General features: G+C 39.8%; 1 protein-coding gene across 8 annotated transcripts in view; it reads right to left on the reverse strand.

The window, feature by feature from the left end:
* The window catches only part of Ankrd17 (ankyrin repeat domain 17), a 137,724-nt gene that overhangs the window by 12,343 nt on the left and 99,905 nt on the right, over positions 1-25,476 (reverse strand). For 7 of the 8 annotated variants that reach the window (XM_034509368.2, XM_034509367.2, XM_034509364.2 and 4 more), the window contains 8 exons: positions 24,647-24,809; positions 21,353-21,448; positions 19,945-20,061; positions 14,629-14,800; positions 13,071-13,518; positions 12,344-12,499; positions 9,766-9,915; positions 2,450-4,080 (listed from right to left, as the gene is read on the reverse strand). In XM_034509368.2, coding sequence (XP_034365259.1) covers positions 2,450-4,080; positions 9,766-9,915; positions 12,344-12,499; positions 13,071-13,518; positions 14,629-14,800; positions 19,945-20,061; positions 21,353-21,448; positions 24,647-24,809 — 2,933 coding nt within the window. The remainder of the gene's footprint in view (positions 1-2,449; positions 4,081-9,765; positions 9,916-12,343; positions 12,500-13,070; positions 13,519-14,628; positions 14,801-19,944; positions 20,062-21,352; positions 21,449-24,646; positions 24,810-25,476) is intronic. The other variant, XM_034509365.2, reaches the window with a different exon arrangement.

Consider the following 25,476-nt stretch of genomic DNA (forward strand, 5'->3'; position numbering starts at 1 on the left):
TATTCCCAGCACAAACAAAATCCAACCCTCAAAATAAAACAAAATATTCTTTAAAATACAAATAGGATCAGATCATGTAAACCAGACTACATAGTATATCCATCTCTTTCGTCGATTTCCTTAATTACTTGCTCAGATTAACCCACAACAGTTACTCTACTTTAAAAAAAAAAAAAAAAAAAGGACAATATATCTAACAGGTGAGCCAAAGTAGCCATGACTGTACTCCAGCTTGTGGGAACTGGAAGCAGGGAATCTGAGGCCAGCCTGGTATATAGGAGAGCTTGTCTCAAAAGCAAATACCCTACACTTGCAGAGCTCAAACCTTTCTGCTTTTAAGGAAACAACTTCTCCTCTGGGATACAGACAACTTACCATTTGATGCTGATGAACATGGAGTCAACAAACTAAGTGGGGAAAAATGCTGTCTGTTAAATACTTAATCCCAGCACTTAGGTCAAGGCCAGCCCCATCTACATACTGAGTTCCAGGAAAGACAGGCTACAAAGAGAAACCCTGTCTCAAAAACAAAACAAAACAAAACAAAACAAAACAAAACAAAACAAAAACCAACCAAACAAACAAAAAACCAGAAAGACCGCACTGCAGAGATGGCTCAGTGGTTAAGACTGCTCTTCCAGAGGTCCTGAATTCAATTTCCAGCAACCACATGGTGGCTCATGACCATCTGTAATGGGATCTGATGCCCTCTTCTGGTGTGTCTGAAGATAGCTACAGTGTACTTGTGTGTGTGTGTGTGTGTGTGTGTGTATACATATACATATATATCCCAAAAAGACAGGATTTCTCAGGAAAGAAATGAATTCAACATATAGCCACGAACTACACTGAACCCAAAGTGCTAGAAATACAAAAGTATGCACTAACACTGTTTCAAAAGCACAACAGTTCTAAATGTAATCTGGCACCCTATACTGGATGCTAAAACAAGAAAAGCAGCTATCTAAATACTGTAAAATCTGTAGCCAACTGCCAAATACTAATTTTTCCTTTTGAAAAAAATATATATATGCCATAGTCACCTAAGATGTTTATTTACATAGGCAGCTACAATTTCTCTTTTATAATTCTAAAAAAGTGAAGTTAAAAAAGCAGTAACACAATTAGAAAAATCTTTAGATTCCCTATAAAATATCAGTGCTGTCCAAAAGAACTTCCCTTAAAATAAAAAAATGTTCCAAAATTCTGCTATCCAAATGGCAGTCAGTGGTCCACAGTATTCACAACTTGACTTAAGAAGAGACAAGTGTTATTTTTAGACAGGGTCATACATACTATGTAGCCCGGAACTCATAAAGGCCTGTCTGCCTCTGCCTTCCAGGTCTGGGATTAAAGGTATTCAACACTGTACCTGGTCAGTTTTCATTGTTAAATAGAAATAAAAGAAGTAGCAAATGGCTACCCCATTAGATGGTGTAGCTGAACATCTTTCTCATTTTAAAACAGACAACAGAAATGAATTCCAATTTAATAAAATTGTTATTCAGTGTTTGCGAGCATCTCTTTATTAATGTAAAAATCTTTGTTTTCCTTCTTTCTGGGACAAGATCTCATGTACCCCTAATGAAGAACAGCATGTTAACACTTCTGGTCTTCCTACCAACTCCCTTCCAGGTGTTGGAACTGCAGGCATGTATCAACATGGCCTTTCCTTGTTTTTTCCAATATAGTATATAACTTGGACTTGGAGCAGATCTCTGTAATGGTGGCCTAAAACCTGGTGCTTTGGAAGTATCAGACTGATGTAAAGGATCTGAATTTGGCAATTATGAGGCATTAGTAGGGTTTTTAAACAATGTGCTAAAGGGCCTCCAACTCAAGACTACTCTTCTTCAGCCTCTCAAGTTGGTTCCATTCTTCAAAACATCCCCTTAATGACCCCCCTCCCCACACGTACAAACTTTTCTCTCGGAGCAGGGGTAGGGTGAGGGGAAATGAGCCTATTAACTTTATATGGAAAGTTCAAAATAAAATTTACTATTAGCTTTTAAAAGATTTTAAAATAAAAACACTACACCAAAATAAATGCACATGATACAACAGTGTATTAATGGACTACAACCCTCTCACACTTGGGGTCTAACTCACTGATAAAGAAAGTGCTTATCTAGCATTCAAAAACCAAATGGGTTCAGCCTCACTACAAAAATAAAACTCTAAGGCTGGGCACCACAGCAAACAGTTAATCCCACTGCTTTGAAAGCACAGGCTGATGTCAAGGCCAGGCTCATCTACAATAGTGAATTCCAGGCCAGCCTGGGCTACATAGTGAGACCTTGTCTCAAAAACAACAGCAGTTCAACACAAACCCCTCTCCATCCAAGTAGCCTACACACAGAACAAGTACATCATAAAATAGCCAATAATTTCTGTATCATCTATGTCAGGTAGTAACTACATAATGTCAAACAAAGAAATACACACTTACCTGAGGGACTTGGAGCAGGTCTCTGTAATGGTGGCCTAAAACCTGGTGCTTTGGAAGTATCAGACTGATGTAAAGGATCTGAATTTGGCAAATACGAGGATTTTCCTGACAGCATAGATTCTGGTGTTGACTGAGATGAAACAACAGGTCCTCCCCAGAAGGCATGAGCATTAGGAGGGTTGTTTTCAAACAATGTGCTAAAGGGCCCAAACGGTAATGGGGCACTGAAGTTGGGAGCAACAGGCTTATTTGCTGGATGTACTGAATTCTGACAAGCACTTTGTGTACTTAAGGTCGAAGGTAGCTGGACAGAGGAGGGAACACTATGAGGTCTTTTAATGTGATTGACATTGAGAACTGCAACAGATGAATTCTGCACTGGAGCTGGATTCTTGTGAGGGGCAGCTGTGCCATGAGGGGGTGGTCTAATAGCAGGGGTTTCCATCTTAGGAGGCTGGGAACATCCCATTTGTGTTTGAGGCATAGGGTACGTCACAGGCGCAGTAGAAGGCACCACCACTGGAGCAGAACTTGTTGCTGTAGGAGGAACAGTCATTCTCACATCCGGGGAAGGAACCTGAGACTGCTGAAGAGGGGGTCTTGGTTCCTGAGGAACAGATCCCGGAGGCTGCTGCTGAGTGGAATGACCTGATGAGCTCCCAGAAGAACTGCTGCTGTGTGGGGGTCTATTGTTTGCAGTTTCTACTACTGGCGGACTACTTGCTTCCTGTTCGGAAGAAGATGCCCCTTTATTTGGGGATGCTGATCCACAATCCAAAGGGCTATTTCTAGAAATGCCTCCTGGCTGGGCTGGTGGTGATGGGGAAGATGGGGATGATACTGGGTAGTGTTCTTTGGCAGTAGGCATAGGGTATGTGGCGTTTGTGGGTGCGGTGCTGTTGTTGCTTGCTGTGGTTGTGACTGTTGTGGTCGTGGCATTGGACGTCTTCACGACGGTGACGAAAAGCTGCCTTCTGACTGAAGGAGAGCTTGGACTGCCATTTGAAGTTGTACCAGGCACCGCTGAAGCTGACGAACTGGTTGTAGTTGTTGGACTTGAAGTTAAAGAACCTGCTGAATTCACCTGAGAACCACTGCTGTTCTGATTGCTATGGCGAGGCACCATGTGAGGCTTAGGCGAGTTAGTAGCTCTGGCAGGGCTCAAAGGCCTGACAGGAAAAGGACCCCAAGTGGATTGAGCTGGTGGAAAAGTACCTCCAAAGTGGGTCATGGGCAACCTTGGTGGACGGATCTGCTGGAAAGTCTGAGCAGCAAGCAAAGCATGTGCAAACTGTGGAGCAGGGTATGCTAATGGAAGAGAAACTGGAAAACCAGGCCTCACATTATTCACGGGGTTCTTAATGGTTTTGTGAGAGGATGCGGAAGAGATTGCAGGAACAGTGAGTGCTGTGGCAGTTTGAGATGTTGATGACAGAGCTACAGTTGTCATTTTAATTCCCATTAAGGAACTATTAGCAGCAGTGGTAGTAGGTGCTGAGGACCCTATTTTGGAATTTGCTGAGGAGCTTTTCAAACGACTCTTTGGAATAAGTTCATCAATTTCTTTGTCTGGATCCTTGATCAAAGCATTGATCAACTGAGTTGCTTGTCTTGTTGATTCAGTGCCACCCCTGCATGTTGATCAACAGATAAAAACAAATGCCCTCCAAATTAGCTTTAATTTCACTACTTTCTAGTAATATAGCCTACCATTCTAGTGTAGACATTTACACACATATGCATGTGTAAACACACACGAAACAGGTAAACCAAACACAAACACAGACATACACACAGACACAGATAAACCAAAGTGTGCAACAACAATCTTCTCATAAATTTTAGGCATTCTTCAGATCAAAAATTGCCTTGAATTAATGCTAAGCTTCAGAAGACTGGCAACTTATAGCTTCTTTTTTGGTGTGTGTGTGGAAGGCATTGGCAGTCTATCATAAGCTAGCTGAGTACACTACCACTAATCTATGCTACCCATCTTAAATGACTTAGCAAAATAAAGACTATTTCTGTCCATGTGTATAACTGTTTAGACATTTGTAAACCACCACATAAGTGCTGGAAACCAGGTGTTCTGCAAGAGCAGTTAGTGCTGAGCCATTGATCCAGCCCCTATTTTATTTTTTTTTTTAAATGAAAAACTCATTTTCCCATTGTTTCCTTAGAATAAGATGCTGTTTCTCCCACTGCAATATGAATCACCATTAGAAAACCAATTATACACAAAAGCTTATGTGGCCTACAGTAATATTATAAAGTTAAATATGTGATCGGCAATTAGGACTGGTACTCAATGCCGTTAGTTCAGCAGAAGGATGATCTTCGAGTTTCAGGTCAGCCTGAGTTACTCACTGACAGAGGGTCTTAAAAGAAAAAGGGGAAAAAGAAGGTAAGCCTAAAGTGGTGGTGCAAGCCTTTAATCGTAACACTTAGGACAAAGCCTAAGTTACATAAAGAAACCCTGCCTCAAAAAAGCTGATGAATACTTAAAAACAATTTTAGCAAAAAGTTGGAATTGTAGCTCATTGGTTAAAATTTAGGTTCAGTCTTTAACATTGGAAAATCAAAGAACAAAACACCAATGTTTAAGTAAACATGGAAAACTTTACAACTAAGCAAGGGAAGAGGATGTGATCTTTATCCTAGTATCTGAGATAACACAGTTTACTGCATTGTCCTAATGGCTTCTCTATGAACAGTATCACAATCCCTTGGGGGACAACCTCTCAGAATAAGTAAGGAATTCAACAGAAACAATGACAGCAAGTTGGAATGTTGTCTCTTCAGGAAAATGCCTGATTAAGCTTACATATGGAAACCTCAGGAACAAAAGCCCAGAAAGGGTACCTGCTAGCCTTTTCTCTGGATTCTCCAAGGTGTGACAACCTTAGCTATTCTAGCAGAGGAAAAAGCAAGAAAGGAGGAAAAGGAGGAAAAAAAAAAAAAAAAAAAAGGATTAAATGTCTCCTTACTTTGAAAACAAACCCTATAAGCCCTAGTATATCCTGCTTTTCAAATATAATGTAATACAATATAATATAGCTATTTTAAGTACCGCTTTTTACATTCTTATGATGTCTTTAGAGTATTTCAACAGACACACTTGATGAGTTTTCAGGTTAAATATTTACAATGCATTTAATGGTTATATTACATTAATAGGTTCAAATTCTAAGAATATCATCTTACAACAAACTCTCAAAATATCAACTCTCAAAAGTAATTGAGAGAAAAAACCTCCCTGCTTTAAAATGTGTTAGAAATGTACTATTCAAGACGGTAGACAAATTTTTTAATTATCTCAAATTTTCATAAAATTACTTAAAACATGTCATAAGAACGTATTCATTAGAAAAGGTCCTGAGAATAATATTCCCAAACACTCATATTTTGGAGGATGGGATGTGTATATGGGGGATAAGGTCTCACTACAGAGCTCTGGCTGTCCTGGAACTAATTATGAAGACAAGGCTGAACTGAAACTCAGAAGTCTGCCTGTCTGCCTCTGCTGAGATTAAATACCTGTATTCTAACACTCATAAAAGTATAACCTTTTAAATACACAAGGGCTGGAGAGATGTCTGTGATGGTTTGTTTATGCTTGGCCCAGGGAGTGGCATTATTTGGAGGTGTGGGCTTTATGACCATCACCTTAGCAGCCTGGAAGTCAGTATTCTGCTAACAGCCTTCAGATGAAGACTTAGAACTAACTCTTAGCTCTGTCTGCACCATACCTGCCTGGATGCCACCATGTTTCTACCATGATGACAATGGACTGAACCTCTGAACCTGTAAGTCAGCCTCAACTAGATGTTGTCCTTATAAGAGTTGCCTTGGTCATAGTGTCTGTTCACAGCACTAAAACCCTAACTAAGACAGAAGTTGGTACCAGGGACTAGGGTATTTTGCTGTGAACAGCTTGACCATGTTTTTGTTTGGAAGAATGTGGATTTTGGGACTTTGGATTTGGAAAGCACTGGAATGCTTCAAGTGAGGCTTAATAGGCTATCCTAGAAGGAATATGGAAGATTTTGTTGCTGAGAGTGGTTTGAACTGTGCCAAAAAGGTTTCAGTAAATTTCAGTATGTGGCCTAGAGACTGTTTTTGTGTATTTTGGAGAATGTGGCTGCTTTTTGGCGTTGTCTTAAGAGTCTGCCTGAAGCTAAGGTAAAGAGATTTAGATTAATTGCTTTGAAAAAGGAAGTCTCTCGGGAGCTGGAGAGATGGCCTAGTGGTTAAGAGCACTGACTGCTCTTCCAGAGGTCCTGAGTTCAATTCCCAGCAACCACATGATGGCTCACAACCATCTGTAATAAGATCCAATTCCCTCTTCTGGTGTGTCTGAAGAAAGTGACAGTGTACTTACATACATAAAATAAATAAATAAATAAGTCTTTTTAAAAAAAGAAAAAGGAAGTCTCAAAAACAGCCTGGTGTAAATTCTGTTGTGTGTTTACTAATGTTCACTCTTATGAAGAACATTTTAATGAAAAGAAGCAAACTGAGAAAGGAAAGATATATAGTTGGAATATTAAAGGGACACCCAGAAGTAAAATGGAGCTGAATCCTGTGTTCAAGGATATTAGATTGATTTAAGGGAGTAGTGACCTTGGGGCAAGATCCACCCAGCTAAATTTAGGTTCAGACAAGGTAGTATAAGCCTTTAATCTCCAGGAGGAAAAGATAAGATCTGTGAATTAAAGGCCAACCTAGAACAGATCAAGTTCTAGGTGAACAAAAAGTTAAATCCAGGAACGGTGGACCAAGCTTTTAATCCCAGTGTTTAGGAGAGAGGCATGCAGATCAAAGAGTTCAAAGTCAGTCTACAGAGTTTCAGGTCAGCCAAGCTTAGGCAGTGAAGGAGTTAGAAAACAGAAAGCTACTGATAATGTAATAGACCACGAGAGTGGGCCATGTTCCAGCCCCAGCAAGCAGCAGAACTCAGCAGCTTTGACCACTTGGCTCTGACTTTAGAGTCCAGAATAGGAGGGACTACTTGGATAAATGATGCTGGTTAGCTGGAGAGACGGTTAAGAGCACTGGCTGCTCTTCCAGAGGTCCTGAGTTCAATTCCCAGCAACCACATGGTGGCTCACAACCATCTGTAACTGGATCTGATGCCCTCCTCTGGTGAGCATGAAGATAGCATACTCATATTGTTAGGAATTTGGTTAAACTTAAAAATTAACTGTCCCAGGACACATCCTGGGAGGAGCACATTCCTTAGTCCAACCTACTGGATTACCCCACTGGATTAAGACTCAGAGGAAGAAGGGAGTAGGGAAGAGAACCCACCTGTGTGTGAGGATTGCCCAGAGCACTTAGATATTAGATACATTCCGCAGGACAGACCAACCCTGGACACTTACAGACAAGAAAGGTCCTTGCTACCTCATTTCCCAAAAACCAATCAGTTTAAAAGTCACACTGTTCTGTCAATCATATTGTGCCTAGTCACTGTTTCTGTAGAGCATCCCTTAAACTGTATAAAAACTGCTCTTAACCTTAACTTGGGGTTCTCTTGCCTCTAATGCAAGGGAGCCCTGATGCACCAGCATCATCAAACCTCATGTTGAATCCCGTGTGAGTTTCTGGGGGAGCGCATCCCCTGGTTTTGGATTTTACAGTCCAACAATATACATAGAATAAATATTTAAAAGACGAAGAGGAAGAGCAGAAGGAGGAAGAGGAAACCAGAATCACTGAAATCTGGGAAGTGTTTTCTGAGAGTACAAAGAGGCCGTGTTCCAGATATTGCCAAGGTTGTTTCTCCTACTGCAGCAGTCCTTTGTAGTCCGTAAGAGTCACCCAGGTGGTACTAGTTTTGAAGGCATGAAGGGGTCATGAAGAGCAGTTTAGGTCTGGCACTGAGAAAGGCCATGGCAGGCCATTAGTGAAGGTTCAGCCCTAGTTACAGTTTGGCCCAGGACTGAAAGGGTCATGCAAAGGAGTTGAGGCATGGCACTAAAAAGAGAGCCTGTGAGAGGCTTTTGTTGAAACCTAGTTGTAGTGGAAGATCCCAGTGTATTGGAGATGCCAGTACTGTGGGATGATCACCATTCTTAGTGGAGTGGATCAATCTGAGCTTAGAGTACTACAGAGGGCAGAGCTGGAGAAGTGATGCCAGACCTTTGGAGGAACCCAGAAGATCATGTGTGGATCTCAGATATTGAAACAAGAAGCTGCCTTGAAACACTGAAGTTGCCTTGGAGACTCCAAGATGTTTGAGATGCCAGAGCCATAGGTATTTCCTGTGGAATGTTGCTAACAGGGAGTGAAAACAGCCCAGGAAAAGAACTTTGTTACAGTCAACAAAGATGAAAATGGAGCTGGAGATCTGAAGACTACTTTGACATCAGACTCAAAGATGCAGAGTTTGGAGTTGACCCAGCTGGTTTCCTATCTTGATTCAGGGATTACAATTAAGTGACTAAATGGAACTCAAGAAGAGATTTTTAACTTTGTTGAGACTGCTGTAGACTATGGTGACTTTGGAAGTTAGATTAAATGTACTTTTTTATTATGCTATGGTTACATATAAGCCCCCATAGACTCAGGTGTTTCAACAAGTCTATAGGAACCAGGGAGTAGAATGTGATAGTTTGTATATGCTTGGCCTAGGGAGTTGCACTATTTGGGGGTGTGGCTTTCTTGGAATAGGTGTGTCACTGTGGGTATGGGCTTTTTGACCCTCACCCTAACAGCCTTCAGATGAAGATGTAGAACTAAATCTCAGCTCTGCCTGCACCATGCCTGCCTGGATACCACCACGTTTCCACCATGATGACAATGGACTGAACCTCTGAACCTGTAAGTCAGCCTCAACTAGATGTTGTCCTTATAAGAGTTGCCTTTGTCATGGTATCTGTTCACAGCACTAAAACCCCAACTAAGACAATGTCTTAATGGATAAGAGTGCTTGCTGAACTAATTATTAAGGACAGGAGTTCAAATCCTCAACACCCACATAAGAACTGAGCATAGCTTAGGTGAAAATGACAGTAACCTCCGAATTATTTATGGAAGAGGATCCTGGCAACTCTGACCAGTCAGTATAACCTAAACATCAAGCTTCAGGTTCACTGAGGGATACTATTTCAAGGGACAAAGATAGAAACCACGAGAGGAAAAATTCTTCTCTGGCCCCTGCAGTGTGACTGTACATACATATACCACATGCATCACACACGCACACCAACACAAACACAGGCACACATGCACACCCTCCTACTCAAATGGTTCTTATTCTGATGAGCTATAGTACAATGAAACAGAAAGAAAGCACAGAACCAAAGCATCACCTTATAGTTATTATCCGGTCTCCAGTCTTGTCCTTCTGCTTGTCGATATCTATGTGCGCACCAGTATATTCACGAATAGCATTGATATTACAGCCACCTCTTCCAATCACTCTGGATATCACAGTTGATGGAACAGATACTTTTTTTGACCTGTTTAAAAGTTCAAAGATAAAACATTAGTGGTTACAGTGAAAATAAGAAAGTTTTACTATTAAGGGCTTTTTTTTTTTTTAAACATAAATGGAGCATTGACTACTGCTAAATAAGTTTCTTATATTTATTCCTTTGCTTTTAAATACCAGGTAAATACACAATCTCACTATGTATCTTTGGGTGGATACAAAAGCAGATTTTGCCCTGCCTCTGATGTGTTGGGATTAAAGGTATGAGCCATCATACCATCTTTTAATTTATCCTTAATCCAGATAAACAAGCATAAGGTCCCTTTAATCCCAATAATCTGGAGGCAGAGATGAATCTCTGAATTCCAGGCTAATCTGGTGTACACAGGGAGACCCTGTCTTAGCCTAGCTTTTCATGTCTTGTTGCTTTCTTGACTAATCCATTACAACCCTGTAGCATACACTAGGTAGATACTACTCTGCTACTACAAATTCTTGTGATACAATTTATCAGGGATGATTAAAGGATCTAATTTAACCTGAAGTCCAAGAAAGACATTTTGTAGACACTTTTCTGTTTGACTTAATTATTTCTAATGTTTTATCTGATATGTTTTATTTGATTTATAGTTCACGTGAGGGGGGAAAAAGCCTTCTAGAAATTAAAAGAAGAAAACCCACCTAACTTAGTCTGCCAAGAGCTGGGAGTTGGTAGCAGGAAGATCAGTGTTTATCAGTGGATACCAGGCCTGTGTGGGCTGTATAAGAAAGACTCTCTCTGTAACCTAGGTTGGCTTCCAAGTCAAACTCTCTTGTCTCCAACACTCTAACACTAAATTCTTAGATTACAGGCATGAATTATCATGCATGACTTTGCAAAATTACAAGAACTTTTATTACATTTTATTGCGGGGCACCCATGTGTCAGGGAGTACATGTGGAACTAAGAGGACAACTTGGCATAAATGGTTCAATTTATTTGTGTCTATGTCATGTGTGCGCAAGTGCCTGTGAAGGCCAGAAAAGGATGTCTAATGCCCTTAAGATATGGTTATACAGGCAATTGTGAACTGCCCCATATGAGTGCTGGAAATTGAAAGCAGGTACTCTCTGCAGCCCATAAAAATTACAATTTTGTTTGTATGTCGTGAACAAATGAGGATCTAAACACTTGAGGCTGGCCTCAAACTCACTATGTAGCTGAGGATGACATTAATTACTAATCCTCCAGTGCTTCCATTTCCCAAGTGCTAAGATTACAAACATGTGCTTCCTGGCTTGGCACACTTATCTTCAAAATGGTGAGAGGTTTATGAGCTGAGGAAATTGTTCAGTGGAAGAGCACTTCCCTAGCACCTGGGAGGCCCTTGGCTTTATCCCCATTGCTGAAAAATAAAAAGGCCAATTGTAAGTTTTTAACAAGTCAATTAAAGAACACTTCATAAAGTTATAGTCTAGCTGGACATGGTGGCAATGTCAGAACTCAGGAGGCAGAATGTGTTGGTTTAAATAGGTTTGGTCCCCACTGATTCATGTGTTTGAATGCTTGGCCATAAGGAGTGGCACTTCTGGGAGGTGTGGCCTTGTTGGAGAAAGAATGTAACTATGGGGGAGGGCTTTGTGCATGTTCAAGCTCTGCTCAATGAAGAAGACAGTCTCTTTGGCTTCCTTTGGATCAAGATGTACAACTCTTGGCTCCAGCACCAAGTCTGTCTGCAAAATTGCCATGATGATAATGGACTGAACCTCTGAAACTGTAAGCCAGCCCCAATTAAATGTGTGCCCTTTAGAGTCCCCTTGGTCATGGTCTCTTCACAGCAACAAAACCCTAAGACACAGAGGCAAGAGAAGGTGAAGTTCAAGAACAGTCTGCTCTAAGAAGAGCTCCAAGCTACTCAGAACTACACAGTCAGATCTTGAGTTGTTTAAAAAAAAAAAAAGTGTGCTTTGGGGACTAGGGAGGTGGAGTTTGAGAGAATAAGCAAGGATGTGTTGATACATGCCTGTCATTTTTATTTTTAGCACTTAGGAGGCTAAACCCTGCCTCAACAACCCTATGTGGTGATCTGTGCCTAGAAAAGCAGAGTTGATGACAGAAAAATCAGAAGTCCCAGGGCTACTTAGTCCAACGTGAAACCTTGTCTCAAAAACATAAAAATTGGACTGCAGATAGAATCATGAAGTGCTCACCTACCATGGCAGAGGCCCTGGGTTCAGTCCCCAGTACCACAAAAAGGAGTCTCTTGAGAAACACAGCTTTTCCCAATGTTTATTCATTTTTAAAGACAGGGTACTAGGATCAAAGGCATCCGGCATCATGTTTTGTAAAGACTTCTTTGGCATGTGAAATATAGAAAGGCTGTCTCTTGACCAGATCTTGGTTTGGGACATGATTTTGTCTGTAACCTTGGGAACGGTGTGAGGAGTCTAACTAATATAAGCCAAAAGTCACTCACCGCCTTACGACTTCCTTCCATCCTTCTTCCCTCTTTGGCCCACGCTTAGGACTTGCTACTGTTAACTTCCCATTTGGAGAGGAAAGAGGAGACGGACCAGATTTTGTACAAGTTGACAGAGAATTACTGGTCCCTTCATTGACAGTCTCTGACAATCTTTAACAAAGGAGGGAAAGTAAATTAATAATGAACAGATGGAGGAAATGTTAAATGATAAAGGTCATATGTTACATAGCATATTGTGTAAGACCTATTAAAGAGAACAAATGACGATCTTGTTTATAGCTTCTCTGCTAGTTCACATATAACCAAGAGCCAGTCTTAAGAAAATACCATAAAGGGGGTAAATTTAGCAGAGCAAAATTGTAACACCGTGAATGTACACGTCAATACTTTTTCCTTTCTTGAGACAGGGTCTTGCTACACAGCTCACCCTGCATTGAAGTCAACATGCAGCCCAAACTGGCTTTGACTTGTGATTCTCTTGCTTCAGCCTCCCAAACGCTGAGACTACAGGCATGTGCCACCATGCCCAACTTCACACTATCGATGTTTTTGTAAGTTTAACAATCACAAAAAAAAAATTACATAGTGAAAATTATTTATTTTCTCAGCATAAAATCTAAACAACATCTTAGTATTCTTTACCATACAAAAGTATTTGGTAATTTACTTGTCTTACAAGGTGTTTAACATGGCACCAGTAAAAGCAGAACTTGGAACTAACTTTATAGACGCCTTGCCCGAAATGGATTTTCTCTCCTCTTTTGGAAATGTAACAAGAACAGACGGCTGCTTCTTGCTGGCCACAGTGGTAGTGACCACAGCCGGCGATTGATTGTCACTCTTTCTGCTGCTGTTGCTGTTGCTGCTCTCATCACTGCAGCTGGAAATCCTCATGTTGTCACTGTCCCCACTCTCGCTGGTACTGCTGCTCTTGGACTCTCCATTCACTTTCTCTGGCTGACTGTATGAAATTGGTAGTGGATCATCAAATATAATTTGTACATTTTCTGGAGTAATTTTATTTTTCCTGTTTTTCCTCTTTGAGCTGGTTGTAGTTATGGTATTATTTCTTTTACCATGGGAACCTGCCAAAGTAGTCCATGTAGCAGATATTCCTATGGTAGTGGTGGTAGTGGCACTTGGAGGCTCTGTCAAGACTTCAGGTTCTTCTGGAAAAACAGCAATATTGAGTTAGTCATTCACTGATGAGATTGATATGACAGACAGCTATAGAGAATATTTGGAAGCCGGGCAGTGGTGGCGCACGCCTTTAATCCCAGCACTTGGGAGGCAAAGGCAGGCGGATTTCTGAGTTCGAGGCCAGCCTGGTCTACTGAGTGAGTTCCAGGACAGCCAAGGCTATACAGAGAAACCCTGTCTCGAAAAAAAGAGAATATTTGGAAACAGTTGGGAAATATGCACAGAAATCATGTATTACATTTTATAAAACGATTAACTTAAGAGTAGTAATATTACTATGGATATGTAAAATAATGTCATTGTGGTTATATGAATGTGTATGTTTACATATAAACAGATCAAAAAGAGAGGAGAAAGACATGAACCCAAAGTACATGTACCCAAAGATTTTAAACATCAAGAATGGAAGAAAATTATCTAAGCTACTTGAAAGATTAAGGTAAAAGGTTTTTAGAATATAAGGCTAGCCTGATTTAAATATAGCAAATGTCTCAAAATCAAAGTACCAAAAAACCCCACAAAACACAAACAAACCTAAAAGCAAAACAAAAAGTTGAGGAATAAGTCAGTAAATGAAACAACCAGGTTGTCATCAAATACTTTTACAGAGTTTTATTATATATACAAGGCTAGCATTGACCTTCCATTATTTGGCCTGCTTCAGTCTTTGAATGCTAGGATTATAAACATGTATCACTTAATAGGAGTAGAAGTAAGACTTTGTTTCCTTTCAAACAAGGATTTGAAAACAAGTGAGCCTAGGAACGACCTAGGAACCCTGATCCTCCTACTTTCTCCTTCCTCAATGTTGGCATTACTATAGTCTGCCACCTCTACTAGCTTAAAGAAATTTTTCTTTATTTTTTATTACCAAGGATTATATTTAAGATCCTTCAAGAGCTACTTGCCTGGCATTCTGTTAAAATTTTTGAGACAATCACCTAATTTTAAGACTGGACCTTGAACTCACTCTGAAGCCCACACAGGACTTAAACACGGTCCTTTTACCTCAGCCTACCATATAACTGGAATTAGGGCTACTAGGTACTCAAACTGGATGCTCAGCTGAAAAAGAATACCTTCAACTTTGAGTTTTTCTTTTTCTTGAGCAGCTTGGAGTTCAAAGTTCTCTTTATTTTTGGCTTCAATTTCCTCTAGTTTCCTTCTTTGTTCTTCCTTTTTTTTTCTTCTTTTCTCTTTTCGCTTTTCTCTTTTGGCAGCCAAAGCCAATCTTCTACTTTCTTCCCTTAACTATTAGAAAAATAAAAATAAAACATAAATACTACACTAGAACTTACTTTGAATAAAAGTAGGCATGTAACATCATTTATTAGAAGGCAACTGAAAAACCTTAAAATTCAAAGTCACTGGATTCAACTCACTGCGGGCAAGAGATGACATAAACCATACTTAACAGACAGTAACCTGTACAGAGGGGAAACACAGGTAGGACAGCATCTGACTGTAGGCCATTTCTCAAAGAATAAGCTCCACTCAAGGGTTTTTCTTACAGATTTATAAAAATAGGATTCGGAGAAAGGAAAAAGAGGCAGACTAATACACACAGATTACATGCATAAAACTGCATAATGATTATTTTTATATTACATATGTAATACCCTCTCCTTTTTTGAGGCACTATGTAGCTTTGGCTGGCCTTGAACTCACAATAGACTGGCTTCAAGCTCAGAGAGATCCACCTGCCTCTGCTTCCTGAGCATTGGAATTAAAGGTATATGCCATGTACCTAATTTACTGTTTTTAAGCTAAGGTCTTCAGTTCAAGGCTCACCAAAGTTAGCAGAGTGAGTATGAGGCCAGTATAAGCTACACTCCAATCCCAGTCTCAAAAGTCTGTGATATAGCTCAACAATGGAGTACACAAGGCCCCAGATTGTAATCCTCATTATCACTTTATGAGAATCCCCTCCCCACCCCCAACATACACACACTGAGTAATAAGAAGTGGTAAAGACAAATCTATGGGAAATATTTAAGTTAACTTAAAAATGATGTCACACAAACTCCCACGTACTCAGGAACTTGAAGGAAGACAACTGAAATACTAAACCAGATTATATAATGTATCCAGATTGTTTCAAATCTGATCAAAAAGTACTGAGGATGCAGAACAGTGACACACTGCTTACCCATCCACAACTAGAATGAAGCCACAGCAGGCAGGGAGAGAGGGAGGGTGATACAGACAGCCATAATGTTCAACTCACTCTCTCACTCCCAAACTAAAGTGCTATCCCCCCCATCTCCAGCCCTTTAATATCTTTTGAAAAAAGGTCTAACTAGCTATACAGAACACAAGAGGCTGTACTTCAACTCACGGCAATCCTCCTTCCTCAGGTTCCAAACTGGGACTGCAGGTATGAGCTACCATGACTGGCAGGAAAAAGTCATTTTCAAGCTTCTCTTTTTGGATGCTTACTAAAGAATGAATTGTAAAACACACACACACACACACACACACACACACACACACACACACACACACACCCTTGTTTCCTGATCTTAAAACATTCAGGTTCTGTGTATTTTACATGCACTTCAAAGATACACATATCAGGCTGGAGAGATGGCTCAGTGGTTAAGAGCATCCTCTGCTCTTCCAGAGGTCCTGAGTTCAATTCCCAGCAACCACATGGTGGCTCACAACCAGCTGTAATGGGATCTGATGCCCTCTTCTTGTGCGTCTGAATACAGCTACAGTGAGCTCACATATATAAAATAAATAAACCTTAAAAAAAAATATACACCTATCAAAACAATGATATTTAGTACACAGGGATGGTGGGTAGTGATTAGTTAACAGTATTTTGCTAATGAAACTAAGGCAAACCAGGTATGGAGAGTTTTAAAGGCAGGGGGAGGAAGATGAGCCCCCTCACTGAGTTGGGTTAAAGTCTCCTATCAGCTGAGAATTGAGAATTCCTTCATGATTAACATTCTCTGTGAAATGTTACATGTTTAAGTTAAAATTACTATAAAACAAAAATAAGCCCCAATTGCCCAAGGACAGTTGACTTCCTAGAATGCTGGGGACTGTTCTTGTAATTGTCTGGTCTGTACTAACCCGGTATTTTGACTTCTGTGAACAAGCTTGCTTGCCCTGGACTTCCCATAGGCAGGATGTGGGCTTGGCTTTCTGTAGGTGGGAAGTGCTTCAGTATGTGTTCTCGATCCTGGTTGCACAAAGGCATGAAACACACAGCTTTGTAAGCTTCCCTTTATAAAGCGCTGACTAATGGAATTAGCCACTGCAGCTTGAGAATGGTGTCTAGTGCAGTCCTGGCACCATGAGGACACTGTCCCAGTGTTTGAGGAAAACCTCTTTGCTAAAATATGCATTAAAAAAAAAAAAAAAAAAAAAAAACAGTAAAACTTCAAGGCCTGAAATAGCTAGAACTTCATTCCTCCTAAGTATTTTCAATAAATTCTAAAACTATTACATTGTTTACAAGGAAGATCTGAACTTTAATTGGGATCTTATCAGCCAGACCTTAGTGTTAAGTTTCAAACCCAGGACAAAAGGCTGAGGTGCCCATTAACTTATCAGAGCCAACCTGGCCACCAGCTTCTCCCACCATTCCCCAGTCCCTACCCGAACTCTCCAGCCCAGGGGTCTGGCCTGGTCTTCCCTATAGAATCCAACCATCTGTTCCTCTTAGCTTCTGCACCTGGCTCCCCTCTACCTCCCCCACCTCCCCATGCTCAAGATCATGTCTGCTATGTACTCTCCCAGATATACAAGCATCATTATGAAAAAAGGACACAATTCAGCAGTTTCATATTTGATGCTCTTCCTGAAGACCCGAGTTTGGTTCTTAGCAACCAACTCAGGCATCTCACAGACAGACACCAGAGACTCCAGCTCTCGGGATCTGACAGCCTCTTCTCGGCTTTGTGAGCACCTGTGTATACACTCACATAGTCACAGACAATAAACAACAGAAAGTTGTTTGTTTTGTAAAGGATAGACATGTAGCTGATGACTTTAGGTAAATGAAAGTCATTGGAGAGCAAGGGCCTTGTGATTCCAGCAATCAAACGTAGAATCCAGAAAATCAGGATAGACTTGTGGCCTTGTCTCATACCAAACAAAATAAACAACAAAACTGCATGAAGATCCAGGAAAATAATGGATCAAAAAGAACTGCTCTAATAATGAACAGGATACACAAGGTGACTTAGTGCACAAATGGAGGTGCGTGGCTATTAAAGGTTTATCTAGTCCCTGGCAAGAGAAATATTACTAGGTGAATAGAAGGAGTGGGTAAGTTCTGTGAGACTGTTCTTTGGAAACATCTATTTCCTTACTAATGTAAGATAAAACCTTTTTTTTTTTTTTTTTTTAAAGCATATATATATATATATTTTAAGATTTTATTGTAGGTATGTGAGTACACTGTTGCTCTCTTCAGACACACTTGAAAAAGGTATCAGATCTCATTATACATGGTTATGAGCTACCATGCGGTTGCAGAGAATTGAACTCGGGACCTCTGTGGCATATACACATGGGCTGAGATTTGAAGACTGGTAATTAACAAAGGTCTTCATGCAGCACTTTATAAACGCAGGGGCCATACATACACACACCCATACAGTTTTGGAAGTTAGGGAAATTTATAGACAAGGTGAGACCCAATCTCAAGAAACTGTATATATGTATAGCTTCAAGAACATAACTGATGTGCTAATCCTACAAAACCAAGCAATTTAGCCTGAAGCTTTGATCCTCCTGCCTCAGATTCCACAATGACTTCTACCAATCAATGAAGGAACAGGGAGCACGAGAGATGTACCTTTATGGTTCTACTTACTAAAAAAGTACACCCTTACAATGTGTGAATAAATGCCGTGAATTTATTGATTTAACAAATAGTTTGCTGAGTAACAAACAACCATTCTATAGAATATACATTGTACTGGTGGAGAAAGCAAAGTAAAATAAAAAGTTAGAAATGTTACACCCAGGTGTGATGACACACACCTATACTCCAAGTTCTTGGGAAATCAGGAATTCTAGGCTAGCCTTTGTTTACACAACAGCTCTTAGGTCAGCCTGGACTATGTGCAACCTTGTCTAGTTACAACAAACAAACAAACAAACTCAAAATGAATGTTCAAATGAGAAGGGGAGAAATGAAGGTAGTATGGAGGAAACTAAAGACATTCAAGAAGACACAGAATCAGTGGGACAAAGGATGGTCAGCAAGGACTGGCAATGTGACCTACAAACCAATCTAGACTTTTACTCATTTATTTAATTTTGTTTTTGTTTTTGAGACAAGGACTCATAATATAACCCTTGGTTATGAACACCTGGGTGGCCTCAAACTCACGGAGTCCACCTCCCTTCCTTTCTAAGTGCTGGGATTAAAGGCATGTACCATCAAGCCTGGGTCTAGGCTTAACTTTTATAAATTACTTTTAAGCCAGGTATGATAGCATCCCATCCCCTTTACTATCAGCCCTTGAGAGGCAGGGCAGAGATAGGCAGTTCTATGAACTGAAACCAGCCCAGTCTATTTAGTGGGCATTAGGTCATAGTGTACATACACACATGCAGTGAGGCACTCACCTAAACAAAGTAGTGTTTCAAAAGTGTAAAGAGGATAAGGAAGCAGATGTTACGAGGTCTTACAACAACTACTTCAGTTCTCTATCTACTTCAGTTGAGAGCTTTCTACCTTCTTTTTGACTTTTTAAAGAGACTGACTTTTCCCAGCAACCACAGTTCAGAATTGCTTGTAAATACAGCTACAGGGACTCTGATGCCCTCCTTTGACAAATCAAGTAAGATAAATCTTAAAAAATAAAACAGTAATAGAATTTGATCTCAAAGTATTCAAAACCAAACCAATTCTTTTCCTGCTACAGACAAGCGTGGCCATAACAGTTAATGGAGGAAGCTGGCAGACAAACGAGCACTGACAGCCCAAGCATTTTACTCTACCTGAAGAGGGAAGCTTTTCACCTAATACAGACAACATGATGGACATGATACCACATCTGTAATTCCAAGACACTGGAGGCTGACACAGGAGAATCTTTAGTTTGAGATCAGGTTAGGATACATACACATACACACCAAGTTCAAGGCTGGCCTGGGATCTATAACTTATCTTAAAAACAAAACCCAACATGAAACAAATCACCAACCACCCAACCACTTAAGGGCCAACATATTCTTAAGGCCCCTGAGGCCATGTTCTGGTGACTTGAGCCTTGCAGTGTATGTGGTATCTCTGATAAATATTTAAATAGTTGGTATCTCTAATAAATATTTAAATAGTATTAGCAACTGCAACAATTTGTGACAAATTGGAGAGAAAAAACACCATGGATAAACAATAGATTCCAGAGAGAAGCATCTGTTACCTTTTCCAGGTCTAGCTCCTCCAACAGTATGCTGGCATTCTTATTTGCTTCAGCAGCCTGCCGGTCTTTGGCTTGTACTATTGACTCCATACAAAGATGACATTTCTTCAGCATCTCCTACAATAAAAAATTGGGAACATTTCCAACCTCAAATGACAACTCACACTTAAGAGTCCTACAAATATTAAAAGTACTTAAAAACAAACTGGGGTCAGAGGGAATAACATGCAGATATCAGATTGTAAATCCCCAAACATCCATATCAAAGAGCTTCCCACTTTCAAAATACACACTATCTTGGGCTTATAACTTGATTTAAAAAAAACACTGCATATTCACATAGTGTACATACATACACACATGTAGGCAAATAGCTCATACACATAATATTTCATTCTCAAAACACCCTTTAAGAAAAACAAAAGAATATTTTATTACCTAGCAGTTAAAAAAAATTGCCTGGGCATCATGGCACATAACTTTAATCCTAGAACCTGGCAGGCAGAAGCCAGCAGATCTCTGACTTCAAGGCCAGCTGAATGAATATACACAGTTCCAAGGACAGCCAGGAGTACATAGAAAAAGCCTGTCTTGAAAAACCTAATCAAACCAAATAACAAACCAAAAATACTTTGGTCCCAGGAGGCAGGGGCAGGCAGATTTCTGAATTTCAGACCAATCTGGTCTACAGATTGAGTTACAGGGAACCAACAGTTACGCAGATTTCCCTTGTCTCAGGGGAGGGGGAGCTGAAAAATAAACCCTATCTCCAATTCCTCATAAAAAAAACATGATATTCAATAGTGGAAATTCTGAGTTAGGCAAAGACAATGAACTAGTTCCTATAAATAACACTAAAATAGACGGAGGGCTGCTCACTATGCAAAAAAATATTTATAAATTTGTTGGCCTTCATGTTCAAAGGCCTATGTCACACACACACACACACACACACACACACACACACACACACACACACACACACACACAATCAACTAGTTCTCTTGTAGAATTTATTCGTATCTTCCCACATCTACCAAAATTCAAGCCACAAGTGTTGGGCAAAACAGAATCATACTGGGGCAGAACAGAACTCAGGACCCACTGCTCTATCCTACACTGAACTTCATCACCTCCAGCCATGAATCCTCCTCAAACTTACAGCTATACCAACTTCTGTGATGTTTAAGGCATCAAGGTGTCTTGCTAGAGAATAAGGATCTATTAAGTTTTTCTCAGAATAGATTATAAATCTAGATACATCTTTTAAAAGTTCATAAATAGTCTATAAACAAAACTGTAACATATTACACTTTTTTGCTCCCACAGAGTTTTATTGGCACAAAACCAGTATTAACCAAAAGCAATCCCCAGCTCATACATACAATAAACATGAACCCCACATTACCTTATCAGTGATGGTTGCTATATACCTCATGCATTCAGAATCTGATGGAAACTGATTGACCTCTTTGACTAAGTAGCGTACCACCTTCACATGACCCTAAAAACAGATATCACTGTCAGATCAAAACCAGATGCTAATAGAGTTCAGTAAATCCACACACAGTCTGAACTAACACTGACATTAGTTAATGTTAATGGTGCAAATTGAAGACCTTTGTGTTTATATTATAAATGAAAAGCATAGCCAGGCGGTGGTGGCGCACGCCTTTAATCCCAGCACTTGGGAGGCAGAGGCAGGTGGATTTCTGAGTTCAAGGCTAGCCTGGTCTACAGAGTGAGTTCCAGGACAGCTAGGACTACACAGAGAAACCCTGTCTCAAAAAACCAAAAAAAAAAAAACCAAAAAAAAAAAAACCAAAAAAAAAAAAAAAAAAAAAAAAAAAAAAAAAAAAAAAAAAGAAGAAAAGCATAGTCTTTTCTTCCAGTGAGTTATAACTATTTTTCATTCTCACGTTGCCTTCCCCTAAAATAAAGAACGATGTGGACTAAAATTCTAAAACACTCTGAGTAAAAGAATGATTATTGGCATGAAGTGACAGAGACATCAAATGAGAAAATATTCTACAAACTCTATCATCCTTTTCTTCTGCTCTCATTCATTTTTTAATTCTAAGTACTCTACGCAAAGTAAAGATAATTGCCAGGCTTGATGTCACACATCTTTAATTCCAGGACTGAGGCAGGAAGACTTTTGAGAGTTCAAGGCCAGTCTGGTTTACATAGAAAGCCTAGGACAGGCAGGACTAGAGTGTGATCCTGCTTCAATAAAAAGGTAAAAAATTGTTACCAGAGAAGTCTGGCTGTCCATTCCTTAATCACAGTCCTAAATTAGGGAGACTAAGTGTGAAGACCAACAGTCCGTCCCACTACAGTCGCACAGAAACTACACACACACACACACACAAACACACTCTCTCTCTCTCTCTCTCTCTCTCTCTCTCTCTCTCTCTCTCTCTCTCTCTCTCTCTCTCTCTAAGTGTGAGGACCAAGAGTCCATCCCGCAACAGTCGCACAGAAAGAGCCCCCCACCCCCCAGCTTCTGATTAGGAGCCTACTGTCCTTTTTCTTCAGTGTTTATACTAATTTCTGACATAATATCCACAATTTAGGCAATATGGATAGATAGTAGTTAGTACTGCATGTATATGTATATGCACAAACTTCTTCCTATATACGTGTTCATGTGTTTATGTCATGTATGGATTCAATGCTCTTCTTCCACCTCTACATGGGCAGGTGTGCATGGAAAGTACCTGTATCTGCTAAGCCATTTTGCCTACTATCATGTTTTAAGTTATTGGCCTACTTCTTCTCTTTTTTGATACAGAAGATCATTATGTAGCCCTGACTGTCTTGGAAGTCACGATGCAGATAGATCAGGCTGCTTCTAGCTCATCTCTGCCTGATTCTGTCTCCTAAGTGCTAAAAACAAAGGTGTATGGCCCTTCCCCCTTTTAAAGGTGAACACTCACCATGCCAGAGCCAGTCTTGAACCTTTTATGTAAGGCAGACTGTCCTATCCCAGCTTCCAAAGTAGGCCCTCTTTTAACTTGAATTTATATTTTTTATCCTTGGCTTTAAATAAATACAGTCTTTAAAATATTTCCGTGCTACCACTAATACAGCACCTTTCCTGTTAACATTCATTTAAAAGAGGGAGGTGGGAGAAACGGAGATACAGAATGTAAGTAGGAAAGCTGTTGGACTTGGCAGTCTATTTTTGTAATCCCAGTACTTGTAAAAAAGAATTAATAAATGAAGACACTAACAAAGAGTTGCAGAAGCATTATAGAACTTCTACATCCTTTATATGAACTCTGACAAGACAGGCGCAGTTTGTGAAGGGGAGATTTAAACTACCTAAAGAATAAATAACTAGAAAAGACAGAGAAGGACATGGGCCTTCTAGTTAAGGACAGAGGTCACCAGACAGGAGGCAAGGAAAGATCAAGCAACAACATGACTCTCTTTCATGAGGGATTCATAAGGGAAGCTAAGATTTAATGACACTAAATTGTACTGGCTTGAACAATAAACCAGTTAAGAGGATTCTAATATGAAAAGATGCCACTGAGCAAAGAAGAGATTTAAATGCAAAAGGGAAAAAAAGGGAGCAAGTGGCTGTGTAGTCTACAAGAACCAGAGGCAACAAGGAATAAAAGACAAAACTCAGTAACTGGGAGTGGTGGTGCTCACCTTTAACTGCAGCCAGGAGGCAAAGGAGGCAGATCTTCACGAGTTTGAGGTCACACTGATCTAAATAGCTAGTTCTAGGCCAGTCAACATTGCACACTGAGACCTTATCTCCAAGGGTTAAAAAAAAAATAAAAATAAAACCCAAACAAAGAAAGATGATGTCTTGTAACTTATATACTAAAAATACTACATATTGTACTACCCATAAGATATTTTTATGAATGAAAGGCTTTTGAAGTATTGGGGGTTAAGCTCAGACCTTCATACACATTAGACATTTAAGCTATTAAAGTAATAAAATTTAAAATGCTTTAATACAATAAGAAAATGCAATTTATATGTGTCTATATATATAATTTATATATATATATATATATAAACTATATATATAATGCTGATCCAAGAGTATCTAAGATTTCACTGATTTTTCCTGACAACAACAAGGCCAGGCTTACTTCTGTAGACCTTTAATCCCAGAAACTTAGTGAGATCCCATGTCAAAGCCAAACTAAAAAACAAGACAAAACACAAACCAAGCCAGTAACAGAAAACCCAGACGAATGAACAAAATCAACAATAAAACGTACTGTTTAATGGTAAAGCAAGAAATCATTCAAATATTGTGAGATGAGATTATAACTAGATTTCGAATGTGCATCTTAGAATTTGTGGTTTTATTTTACTTATTAATCCCTGTGCATATGCCCATGATGTATATATGCAGGTGCCTATGCCAGGGCATACATGCAGAGGTCAGAGGACAACTTTGTGGAATTGGTTCTCCCGTTTTACAATAATGTAAGTTCCAATGGTATTCTCTGGTTGCCAGGCAAGTATGCTTAGCTTTAATATCCAATATGAACCACATTTGCAGGATTTCTGAAATGGCAGTAGAGCATTTCATTTGTACACAGTATTTCTGCTTTCATTAAAGTTATTACATCACAGATATAAGTCCAGAATAATCACTAAGCCATGTTCTCTCTAGCACAACTGGCCATATGCAGTGCTACAAGTGAATGAGGATAAAGAGTACTACCTTTCTAAACGCAGCCATGAGCGGAGTTATCTTGCGATTATCTGCTGCATCTACATCGGCAGTTGCTTGCACCAGTAGCTGAACCACATCCAGGTGTCCACCGTTCGCTGCTAGCCATAGCGGAGTGTTCCCCTTCTTGTTCCGCACATCAATATGAGCTCCCCTGGAAATGAAAGACAGTGCTTCTTACACGAGATGGAATGATGGGGCAGCAGTAAAATAAACTGCTGTGAAAATTTAATGAGAAAAAAAAAATCAAGGACAAATTGTATTAGACAACTGTCAAATTAAATACTCAAATATTCAATGTGCTTTTCCTTTATAAAATTTCTGCATAACTTTGAACTCTGCAAACAACACTTGTTCAACACCTTCAATAAATAGTGTCAAGGAGACAAACAGTATCCTATGAGGGAATATCTATCTCAGACTATTTTTATTTAGCATACATAGAGAAAAAAAAATAGCTTTAGTGTCCAGTTGACTCATGGTAATAAGAATAACGTTAATAACAGTTTAAGAGTAGTCAAAACCAAACACTATGTAGGATGCCATGCAAAGGTGCTTAAGATTTTATTTTAAGAAAAGGTCTCTCCAATCCCCTCCCCCATTCCCTTGACTCTCCTGGAAGAAATCATTATATAAACCAGCCCAGTCTCTCTCAAAGAGATCCACCTGCCTCTGTCTCATATCACAAGAGCTGGGTTAAAGCCATGTGCCACAACACACAGATGGTCTTTAAAACATTTTAAAGACCAAATTGACAAGCATTTTTCTGGAAAACTGACAGGTAGCTACCACATAACTAAAATGGCAACTGTCTGACACTG

The sequence above is a fragment of the Arvicanthis niloticus genome, chromosome 7, assembly GCF_011762505.2.
Source record: "Arvicanthis niloticus isolate mArvNil1 chromosome 7, mArvNil1.pat.X, whole genome shotgun sequence".
Classification (NCBI taxonomy): domain Eukaryota; kingdom Metazoa; phylum Chordata; class Mammalia; order Rodentia; family Muridae; genus Arvicanthis; species Arvicanthis niloticus.